Here is a 12,635-nt window from a genome sequence, read left to right as displayed (position 1 = left end):
GATCACAGAACTGGGATCGTGCGGCGCTTCTGGTGTCTGTCAATCAGCGTGATTCCACATATCCCGCCTTCACTTATTGCAAGATAATCGATAACGAATTGTGATTGGATGGTAATTTTGTTCTAAAATGGAGTCAGATTAGATAATAAAATGGGGTCAGATTTGAGTTAAACCTAAATTGAATAACTCTGCGCGCTGAAAAGACCGAACACGCAAGAAACCTTCATCCAGTTGTGTGGATTACATTCACTGCAGAGGATCCATTAGTGAGTAGTCATGTAATGTTAAATTTCTTCAAATCTGTTCCGATGAAGGAATAAATGCATCTACACCTTTGAAGGTCTGAGGGTGAGTAAATTTTCATCGGATTTTCACTTCTGGGTGAACTACTCTTTTAAACATTAGTAAGATGTTTTTATGTAGTTTATTTGTAAACATTCGGCTGTTTTATTTAATTACTTATGTATCTAAAACATTTTTGAAGTTCTATTCATTTCGTTGTGTAAAACTGAAGAAAACAATATGTCTGTATAGATGTTGGACATTCTGTTTCAAACTGTTTTAAGAATTTAAGTGCTTGTGTTGAGTCTTATTGGAAACCACATCCTTTACATCAGACAATTAGTGTCACTTATTACGTATACAGTGCATTTAAATGGTTTACAAATAAACTGCATAAATATTAGAAAGATTTAGTCAAAACTGATGCTTTTATATTGATGTATAATTCAAGATAAAGACAAATATGCTTCAGATATGATCATTTCAATCTAATATGTGAGAAAGGCCTTTGTGCAGAAAGGGCAGAGAGCACAAAATAGTTCCAGTAATCCCAAGTCGGCTGAAAAGTTCACATCTTCACCTCTTAAGGTCACATCCTCCGCAGGGGACCTGGTGAGGGTTCTTAATGATTCTGAGGTCCTGTAACGCAAGACCAGTCATAAGACTTCCATCACTATTGTATTAAAAGAAGAAATGTACTAATTGATAAGATACTGGACATTAGAATAATCTAAACAAGTCTTAGTAGAGATGAAAAACAAACAAATTTTTCATCTTATGTTTGTCCAGTGCATTGTATATATAGTGCACTGTATATGTATATATATATATTTTTTTTTTCTGTTTCCAGAATTTATTTGTACTTGCCTACATCTCTTGCTCTGCCCCTAAATGGGATGATTATATGTTTTCCAGGTCATGTGTCCAGCCTATAATTTCCATTAGGCTTTGCACAGTTCACATTTGCTTGAGTGAGCTCTGTTATAAGACTGTGGTTATTGCAGCAGTTTAGAGCATAGACATAGACAAGTGTATGCCATTTGTAAGTAGAAAGCTAACTCTGTAAGGTGTAATTCAAACTAACACACTTTGTACAAAAGAAGCAGCATGGATAGCAATTACAGGACTATAATTTGCAATACCTTTCAGCATAAAAAGCATACGAATGGTGCAATTTATATATGGAACCTTTTTATAATCGAATGAAAAAAAAAATATTTCAAACTACAAAAATGGCGTCATCCATTATTTATGAATCACTTCGGATAGAACCGGTCTTTTCTTCAAAAAATCATTTAAATGTTATATTTAAATACAGAAATTGAGGAAGAATATATCAGGCATATAGAATTAGTTCCGCAAGATAATGACAATCATTTTGCCTTATCAGACATGCGCCACGGTAGGTCATTGTCAAAGCATTCACTATCTGAAAACAAACAACGGAATATTACCCTGAAAAATGACATTATACCTTGACGGGTCTCCTAGCAGGGGGAGTTACGTGTAATGTCGCACACAGACTGTTCTCTTAATGTGTGTTTGACTCTAAGAGCACAAAGCGAAGATGTTATCAAAGCATAAAAGGCTTAGGTTCTTATCTGAGAGAGCACAGCAGCTTTGAGAACATGGAACAAAAGATACAGGGAAACACTACTCCAGTGTCACAGTATGCATGTATTATTGTCCCGCAACATTACCGAGGTCTGGATAACGGTTAATTGTTTTTGTAATTGCATGCTGTCAAGCCAGGAAGCAGCGTGACATTATCATGTTGAAATTAACTGAGGCATTTGGTGAAATCCATTTACACATGAGGTGACTGAACAAACTCTCATTTTCATCAGTGGAGTTGGTGGCAGGAACCTCACAGATGTCCTCTTTAATCTGGATGCAGTGCCGTCTAATCTTTCGTAATCCTCTTTGCACTTTTTGCATAGTTACATTTATATGTGACCATTGTGATGCAATACTAGTGAAAAAAAAAATATTGCTTTAGCAAATATTATATTAAGCTTCAGGGATGCTGAAATATTTATGTAGTTTGTATGTAATATTGACTATAGATGAGGTGAGTCCTGTTCATGCAAGCGAGCCAAAGGATATTAAGTATAGTGTCTAGGTAGAGAGGCAAACGTGCATGTGAGTGTGCCTTCACGGTGCACTGCTTTGAGCCAAAGAGTGAGCGAAGAGATCACATGAGCAAATCCAGCCAGATATTAGCTGACCCAACTGAGCCAGAGGTTCCTCCTTTTCCCTCTGGCGTGAAAAAGTGTGAATGTAACACAAATGCATTCATTCTGACCTTTTTAATGAAAAGAAGGCAGACATTTTAAACAACATGGGCTGTTTTTAAAACAGTGTTCTTCTGTAGAGGTGTTTACAACACTGACCCCGATCATGTAAAATAATACAGCTTTTATTAGAATGCTTTTTTGTATGTTATTCAAAAATTGGGAGTCCTTAAGAAGTCTTAAACTACATTTATTTGATTAAAATGCAGTATAAACAGTGATATTAGAATATACAATTTAGTGACGGCAAAGCTGAATTTTCATATTTCATATTTCCATATGAATATCATATGAATATTTTTGTGGATGTTTTTTTTTTTAAGATTCTTTGACAAATATAAAGTTCAAAAGAATTAAGTTTAAATATTTCAAAAAATTGTTTAAATATTTTTAAATAAAAATCTTTTGTAAAAATTATGAATGTCTTCATTGTCACTTTTGGACAATTTAAAGGGATAGTTTACCCAAAAATAAAAATTATATCATTATTTACTCATCCTCATGTCGTTCCAAACCCGTAAGACCTTTGTTCATCTTTGGAACACAAATGAAGATATTTTTTTAATGAAATCTGAGAGCTCCCTGACTCTCCATAGACAGCAATGCAACTACCACCCTCGAGGCCCAGAAAGGTAGTAAGAACATTGTTAAAATAGTCCATGTGAAATCAGTGGTTCAACCTTAATTTTATGAAGCTACGAGAATACTTTTTGTGCGCAAAGAAAACAAAAATAATGACTTTTTCTTAACAATTTATTCTCTTCCGTGTCAGTCTTCGATGCACGTTCACACATGCTGTCTATAGAGGGTCAGAAAGCTCTCAGATTTCATCAAAAATACCTTAATTTGTGTTCCGAAGATGAACGAAGGTCTTACGGGTTTGGAACAACATGAGGGTAAGTAATTAATAACAGAATTTTCATTATTGGGTGAACTATTCCTTTAATGCACATCTGCTGAATAATAATAATAATAGTAAAAAAACATAAAAATAAACATTTTGTTAAAGCATTTATTTATTTGTTTGTTTATTAATTTATTTTATTTTCTGTAAAACTGAGGGAGAAAAAAAAAATACTTTGCTGTACAAATATCGGATATACTTAGGTTAATTGTTCATGTTTGTTCATGTTCATGTCCATGTTTGTTTAAATTTGTTCATGGTGTTTATCATGGGTTAAGGAGACGAGGCCATCTGCATGTGATGAATATCAGCTTCCAGACGTGCAGGGCAACCATTTCCCTGGACAATTCCATTTAGCCCACATTTTTGCTCATTCAGGTCACACAGTGTCTGACCAAGGGAGATGGCAGTGGAGAGAGAAGGAAAAGAGGAAAAAGGGAGCGAAACTGAGAGCAAACACCCCTCAGATGCACACATTCATCCACACCATTCTGCTCCACAGCTCCTTTCACTCACAGATAATTAAAGTCCTGTGGGAGTTCCCAGAAGGACTGCATCCGTAAGTCCAGCATTCCTCCTGAGCCGCAGAAACACAGGGCGGGAGAGAGGGAAGCCTGAATATAAATTCGGCCTCCCAGACAGGCGAGCGCACTTTCAGACGGGAGCCATTTTTCACTGCTCCAGTCATTTGGCACTTCCCATAGGATGTTAGAAGAAGAGTGGAGAAAACGAAGCCTGGGGTCAGTCAGGCAGCAAGGCAAAGGGCCATCGTCATCTCCTAATATAATTTTCCAATCATTATGATTGGTGATGTGCCCGAGTTATTTTAGGCCTAGAGAAGCCTGTGTGTGGATGGAACTTGAAACTCCAGAGAAACTCTCTGCCCTGCAGACTGTGTGATATGAAGGAAGCAGAGCATGACGGCCTCTGTCTGTATTGCACTTGCTAATGCTGGGGGTTTGTCAGTCTGGAGCAGTGGAGTAAGACATTGGGCTGTACTGAGAGGTATATGTATTCAGCGGGAGGGTGAAGGAAGGGGTGATAAACATATGAGGGACACTGGTTTCATTAATTTCAAGGTCTGATGGACAAAACAAGTCAACATTGAGCAAACAAGGAGTTCATCCCTTTAGCACTATTTTCACCATCCCTCATCTCCAAAGATATTACACTTAAGTCAAAGTATTAAAATTGTATTCAAAATGAAAAAGGTTACCTAATAAATTATTTAATATTCAACAGGATGGGGTTGCCATTTTTAATTTTTTTTCAAGACATCTCTTCTTCTGACCAAGGCTGAATTTTTTGATCTGTAAAAACAGAAATATTGTGAAATATAATAAAATTTTAAAATATCTGTTTTATATTTTAATGTATATTAAAATGTAATTTATTCCATTAATGGCTAAACAGTAATATTTTCTGTAAAGCTGCTTTGCAACGATTGGTATCGTGAAAAGCGCTATGCAAATAAACTTGAATAGCTCTCAGATTTCATCAAAAAGACCTTAATTTGTGTTCCGAAGATGAACGAAGGTCTTACGGGTTTGGAACAACATGAGGGTAAGTAATTAATAACAGAATTTTCATTATTGGGTGAACTATTCCTTTAATGCACATCTGCTGAATAATAATAATAATAGTAAAAAAACATAAAAATAAACATTTTGTTAAAGCATTTATTTATTTGTTTGTTTATTAATTTATTTTATTTTCTGTAAAACTGAGGGAGAAAAAAAAAATACTTTGCTGTACAAATATCGGATATACTTAGGTTAATTGTTCATGTTTGTTCATGTTCATGTCCATGTTTGTTTAAATTTGTTCATGGTGTTTATCATGGGTTAAGGAGACGAGGCCATCTGCATGTGATGAATATCAGCTTCCAGACGTGCAGGGCAACCATTTCCCTGGATAATTCCATTTAGCCCACATTTTTGCTCATTCAGGTCACACAGTGTCTGACCAAGGGAGATGGCAGTGGAGAGAGAAGGAAAAGAGGAAAAAGGGAGCGAAACTGAGAGCAAACACCCCTCAGATGCACACATTCATCCACACCATTCTGCTCCACAGCTCCTTTCACTCACAGATAATTAAAGTCCTGTGGGAGTTCCCAGAAGGACTGCATCCGTAAGTCCAGCATTCCTCCTGAGCCGCAGAAACACAGGGCGGGAGAGAGGGAAGCCTGAATATAAATTCGGCCTCCCAGACAGGCGAGCGCACTTTCAGACGGGAGCCATTTTTCACTGCTCCAGTCATTTGGCACTTCCCATAGGATGTTAGAAGAAGAGTGGAGAAAACGAAGCCTGGGGTCAGTCAGGCAGCAAGGCAAAGGGCCATCGTCATCTCCTAATATAATTATCCAATCATTATGATTGGTGATGTGCCCGAGTTATTTTAGGCCTAGAGAAGCCTGTGTGTGGATGGAACTTGAAACTCCAGAGAAACTCTCTGCCCTGCAGACTGTGTGATATGAAGGAAGCAGAGCATGACGGCCTCTGTCTGTATTGCGCTTGCTAATGCTGGGGGTTTGTCAGTCTGGAGCAGTGGAGTAAGACATTGGGCTGTACTGAGAGGTATATGTATTCAGCGGGAGGGTGAAGGAAGGGGTGATAAACATATGAGGGACACTGGTTTCATTAATTTCAAGGTCTGATGGACAAAACAAGTCAACATTGAGCAAACAAGGAGTTCATCCCTTTAGCACTATTTTCACCATCCCTCATCTCCAAAGATATTACACTTAAGTCAAAGTATTAAAATTGTATTCAAAATGAAAAAGGTTACCTAATAAATTATTTAATATTCAACAGGATGGGGTTGCCATTTTTAATTTTTTTTCAAGACATCTCTTCTTCTGACCAAGGCTGAATTTTTTGATCTGTAAAAACAGAAATATTGTGAAATATAATAAAATTTTAAAATATCTGTTTTATATTTTAATGTATATTAAAATGTAATTTATTCCATTAATGGCTAAACAGTAATATTTTCTGTAAAGCTGCTTTGCAACGATTGGTATCGTGAAAAGCGCTATGCAAATAAACTTGAATTGAATTGAATTGAATTAAGCTGAATTTTCAGCAGCCATTATTCCAGTCTTCAGTGTTACACGATCCTTCTTGTTATTATCAAATTTGAAAACACTTGTGCTTCTTCTTGCTTTTGTGGAAACCGTAAAACGTTTTCTTTAGGATTCTTTGATGAATCAAAAAAGTTCAATAGAACAGCATTTGTTCGAAATAAAAATCGTTTGTAACATTATAAATGTCTTTACTGCACTTTTGATCCAGTTAATGCATCCTAGCTGAATATAATAATTCATTTCTTCCAAGAAGTAAAAACCTGACCCCAAATTTTTAAATAGATTATAAAGAAGTATTGTATTTTATCTTTCTTAGCTTTTGAAACTGACTTTTAAAAATCTTTCTAATGGCAGCCTTTCTAACATTTCTAAAGAAACACATTACAGATGTCAAGATGAAACCTGTTATGCAAAATTTTTTAACTTTAAATTGCAGCAGCTGATTTTGTAGTTGACGCCTGAGTTTAGCTGTTTACAGACTGATCATTGACTGTAACCAGGTCATCCATCTTCAGCAATGCCTGTAATTAAAACCTGTAGCTTGAGGTCAAAGACTGTGTTGTGGAGACTGATGAGACGTCACTTCACAAAGACAAATGAGCATAGCTGTGTCCAAATACAGTTTACATTGAAATGGGTGTGATTGGCTGTAAATGTTCAGCCAGTAGTGAAGTTTGATTGGTTTGTGAGTTCAGAAAAGTTAAGATTTTTTGTCATGATGGCCTGCAAAATATTCTATGTACAATGAAGGTCTACATTGAATTGTAAAGAGTAAAAAGTATAAATTAATCAGGAAAAGCTAAGTGAATACAATTATTTAATTTCAACAGTACTCAAGTCCAAATTCCACAATACAATTCCTAAGTATGATAATGAAGTACAGTTACTCAAATACTTCATATCCCTGCTCATCTCCTCTCTTAATAGACCATCTCACAGACTCATCAGTAGTGAGAAAGTCTCTGTCGATATCTGGGTGTCCTCTGTGTGGTGGTTTTGTTTTTTTATTTTCCTGCCCGATTATGGTTGAGATTAGATCAGATTACAAAATCTACCATCAAACATAATGGTGAACAAAACAAAGCTGTTTACATTCAGTGTGGTGTCTGTTCATCTGAATGTACTTCTTTTTTTATTCTCCTCACTGTGTGAAATGTGTAAAAAAAATATTAAAACAAATTAGGTCAATGTCTGGTTACTGGGAACACATTTGTAATTTCTGAGACAAGCTGAGAGAGCAACGCGAGACTGGTGCAATGACAAGGTCCTCATCCCGTGGCAGAGTAAGTACAGGAGTTTTGGGAGACTTGCTCTATTTTGGTAGACATTGAAGTATTATATGTGATTGTTTTTTTAGCTGTCACGTTGGGTAAATGTGTATACAGATCTCAAGACATCTTACAGCTAAACAAATCTCCCTATAAATAGCATATCAAAATATCATAGCACTATAAAAGGAAACATACACATTATTCTGCCAAGACAGAGGAAAGCATTGTCTGATTCGCAAAACAAACTGTACAAAATATCTAATAAGACAGAGGCAGCATACAAGCTAAATTAATGTCATGGATGTGCACACGGGTTAAGGGAGATTACTTTGAAATTAAAGAGCTTAGGTTTTTATATACTACTGCTGATTGCGCCAAAGCATCTAGTGTGATCCATCAAAGGATATTTATGAATTGTTGATGTAGAATGATTCCTTTGATTGACAGTTGTAATTGTATTGTAAAAGTGCTCAAAAGTGCAGCCATGACATTGTATAACATTGTATGATCTCATTATATGACATAATTTACAATTTTGTTTTTTTACATAATTCACAAATGCAACTTTGTGAAAACGTATATACATACTGTACACTACCGTTCAATAACTTGAGCTTAAAATGTTTTTAAAAGAAGTCTCTTATGCTCACCAAGGCTGTATTTATTTGATCAAAAGTACAGTAAAAACAGTAATATTGTTAAGTGTTATTAGAATTTATAAAGACTTATGTTTTAATATATTTTAGAATGTAATTTATTACTGTCTTCAGTCTTCAAGGTCATATGATCCTTTAGAAATCAATCTAATAGGCTGATTTGCTGATTATTACTGTTATTCGTGTTAAAAAACAGTTGTGCTGCTTGATATGTTTGTGAAAACCATGCTACTTTTTTTTCAATGTGAATGTCTTTACTGTCATTTTTGATCAATTTAATGACCCCAACATTTTGAAGGATAGTATATGCTTTAATGAATGAGATGCAATACATCATGAAATCCCTTGGGATCCTTCTTGTGTATATAATTAATTTGTGTATGTGCCAGACGCCAGAGAGCTGTCTAGGCCACTGAGATACAGGCAGATACAAGCAGGGAAGAAGAGAGAGAATAGAGAGCTGCTGACCTGAATAAGGTTACACAAGTTGATGACACACCAGGCACATCTGAGCAGATGTCTGTCTCATCACCTCTGTCCCAGTCCTAGACACTGGATTACACAAGCTTGTTTCTAGGGTCACTAGACTTCACAAGAGCTAGATAAATAAATAAATGCATACATGACATCAAGTTTGATGACTAAGGGAATTTATTTTTTACATTGGACAGAAGCCTGCCACTTAAATTTGAATGCAGACTTGTTATGATTAAAGGTCCAGCATTTAGAAAGCACTGATTTATTCAGTTCGTGAAATAAACATACAGAAACTTTTCGCCCCACAAACTGTGTCAGAGTACAATAAAGTGGTGTGCTTCATGACAATATGTTGACTGTTTTCTCTGAAAATGCTTTTGGAGCCTTTTATTTACAGGATTTCTCTCTCTCTCTCTCTCTCTCTATAGAGAGAGAGAGAGAGAGCAGTATAAATGTATTGAAGAGATTTCAAGAGCCTTTGTTTTTCCATAAATATTGCAGTTAGTGCAAAGAGCATTAGGCAGCTTTGTGTTCTTGGATATCCTGCTCACTGGATCAGCGATATTGAACTGTGTCTCAAACGCAAGCAATGCAAGGATCATAATTTGTTTTATAGGTGTGGCATAAGGTTACCACACTGGACTTATTTAACACAGAAGTCACAGGATTGAGATGTAAAATAGTGATCAAAATCTGATTCCCTGTCAGTTGGACACTCTTGGCGCATTCAATTAAAAAATAAAAATAAGAATACAAAAAAAAAATATATATATATATATATATATATATATAATGAATAAATAAACGTAGGAACAGACAAGTAGGACAGACAAAATGGTGAGATTATGTACAGTTGTGCTCAAAATTATTCATACCCTTGATAAATATGATCAAAGAAGGCTGTGAAAATAAATCCACATTGTTTATCCACTTGATCTTTCATTAAAAAAAAATAATAATAAAATAAAAACTTAAAAAAAAAGTGAAAGTGGGGGAAAATCACATTATGAAATACATATTTTTCTCTAATACAATAAGAGGACGTGTGTCTATATCATCCTAATGCATGGTGAGGAGGAGAGTTTGAGTGGCCAAAGACTCCAAGGATCACAGCTGGAGAACTGCAGAAAATAGTTTCTGCCTCAGGCATTATAGGTGAAGACTCAGAGCTGTTCTCTTGGCAAAAGGAGGTTGCAAAAAGTATTGGATAAAAGGGTATGATTAATTGTGACCAATGTGTATTAGAGAAAAACATTTATTTCATAATGAGATTTCTCTCCCATTTTAAATTCTTATTCTGCAATGAAAGGTTACATTTTAGTACATTTTTAAAGTAAAATATCTAAAGGATTGATGATACAGATTAATTTTCACAGCCTCCTTTGATCATATTTACCAAGGGTATGAATAATTTTGAGCACAACTGTATGTATCAGGGGTGTTTAATCCTGAAGACCTCGATCAGCTGGTTTAGGTGTGTTTAATTAGGGTTTGAGTTTAATTCTGCTGGAAGGTGGGCCTCCAGGAGCAGGATCGGACACTCCTGAGATCATATCTAATCATTATGTTTTGGCTACTAGCAACTGGCCAAAGAGCAAGAGCGAGTTAGTCAAACGGTGAGAGCAGAAGTGGATACGAGGAGACGCAGGGCTGAGATCGAAGATTCTACATTTCAAAACTTCATTCAGGCAAATGCAGATGTCAGCCAGACAAACAAGAAGGTATGTCTCACTACAATTTTCATGGAGTGCATATGATTATCTTTGTCAGACATCTTACTCCACCCTGCTCCTGTTTCCTTTCTGTATTTCCTTTCGTTTTGCTTAACAGACTTGTGTGTTGCAGTTGAGTAAAGTTTGGATGAGACTAATTTTGAAAGTTGAAACTATTTTAGAGGCTGGAAGAGTCTCTGGCAGAGGTGGGACAGATGGAAGTGGATGCTGATTGGCAAGCCGAGGTGATCAAGCGACTGGAAAACGCAAAGGAGAGACAGGAGAAGCAAAGAGAGCGACTTGTGAACCTCAGCAAACAAACACGTTCTAAAGAGGAAGAAGTAGTTCAGCTAATGCTGGAAGTGGAGGGAAAGCAGGTGAGAATTCACATGTTAAAGGCGCGGTCACATGATACAATATGAAACACAATATGTCCATTGCATATTGTCAGTATGGTGGTGATGTATGTAGCATAGCTGAAACAGAAGTCACTCTCAAACCAAGCAGCTTTCTGTTGGTCATCGTGGTGCATCCACGTGACCAAATTAAACCTGTTGTGAAACTTTCACCCTCACACAAAATTCCCAATGACAATGGTAAATGTGACTGCACCTTTAGTGTGTTGTTTGCTGTATCAGGTAGACAAATTTCATTAAAAATATAATTTCCTTTCAATACAACATGCAAAAGACCAATGACATTGTTTCGGTCCCAGTGGGATGATGTAGTAGCTAAGCAAGCTAAACTGGAGGAGGAAAGACGGGTGGCCGCCACTGTTAACGCCCAGCGGAGGTCACTTATCTCTCAGGAAACAGAAGAGACTGAGAAACATGACAAGCTGCAAAAGAGTCTAGAGGATTCATTGAGTGAGTTAAGACAAACTCTTCTCACATAACGTAATAAAGGATTTGATTGAAACATGAGTACAGTTTTAAAATTACTTCCTTGTGAGGATACAATCAGTTGAAAAAGTCTATTAAACTTTACATGCTAACAAGAGGTAATCAAGTTATTTGTGTGTGTCTGTGTGTGTTTGTAGATCATCCAAAGAGACTCAGATCTCCCTGCTCTTCGAGAGGCCTGCTGCACAAGACCCAGAGTGAGACCACCAACATTTCCTTGATCAATCAGTCAGGCGATTCTACTGGCTGTGAGTATTATTAGTATAAACATTGAGTTTTATTGTCATAACCAAACATGATTTAATGAAGCAACAAGCGATAAGATGTGCACTGCTGCTTTATAGTTTCTTTAGATCGTGGCAGAGGGGAGCTTGACTCTAAGGAAAGGGAGTTGATGCAGGAAATCAGAGAACTGAGGACGAAATTAGCTGCCAGAGCCAGAGCGACTGACTTCGTCTCGCCCTCAACAAGCTCTGTACACTCTCACTGACAACACGGTCACCGCCAACCAGTGTGTGTGGAACCAGGCACACGTTAAAGAGGATCTGAAAGAAAATCATTTTAGATCATATGAGAAGCATGCTCAGTTTATATTTGCTTTACAACGACGCTAAACTGGACATTATTCATTGATTTCAGATTTATTCTGATGATAGTTTTAATATTTTGTAAATGTATTTTATTATTTGTATTTTTTTTAAAATCTTTTTCATGTTTTTGTATTTAAAAATGTGTCAATAAATTTTAATAAAAAATATGAAATATAATTTAACAGTTTGAACTACTTTTTTTTACTTTTCATTACATTTAAATATTCAATTTAATTACAATTTATTTTTTTATTTAATGTATTCCTGTAATGGAAAAGCAGATTTTAATGTTTTTAAAAGAATTCTATTATGCCCATCAAGGTTGCGTTTATTTGAAAAAAAAATGCAGCAAAATATATTGAAATATTAATACAATTCAAAATAATTTGATGTAGTTTAATATAATTATATATTTTAAACTGTGATTTATTCCTGTGAGGGTAACGCTACTGTTTTTTTTTT

At 35.9% G+C, this 12,635-nt stretch overlaps 1 protein-coding gene across 1 annotated transcript; it reads left to right on the top strand.

Moving 5' to 3' along the window:
* Positions 1 to 10,529: 10,529 nt before the first annotated feature.
* On the top strand, positions 10,530 to 12,205 carry LOC107741898 (TBC1 domain family member 31-like). Its single transcript, XM_016554693.1, has 5 exons — positions 10,530 to 10,690; positions 10,864 to 11,058; positions 11,397 to 11,547; positions 11,721 to 11,831; positions 11,928 to 12,205. The coding sequence occupies exons 2-5, from the start codon at positions 10,897 to 10,899 to the stop codon at positions 12,071 to 12,073; spliced, it is 570 nt and encodes a 189-aa protein (XP_016410179.1). The 5' UTR covers positions 10,530 to 10,690; positions 10,864 to 10,896; the 3' UTR covers positions 12,074 to 12,205.
* The last annotated feature ends 430 nt before the right edge of the window (positions 12,206 to 12,635 follow it).

The sequence above is a fragment of the Sinocyclocheilus rhinocerous genome, unplaced genomic scaffold, assembly GCF_001515625.1.
Source record: "Sinocyclocheilus rhinocerous isolate Xijiao unplaced genomic scaffold, SAMN03320098_v1.1 scaffold856, whole genome shotgun sequence".
Classification (NCBI taxonomy): domain Eukaryota; kingdom Metazoa; phylum Chordata; class Actinopteri; order Cypriniformes; family Cyprinidae; genus Sinocyclocheilus; species Sinocyclocheilus rhinocerous.
This window is presented reverse-complemented; position numbering and strand designations above follow the sequence as displayed.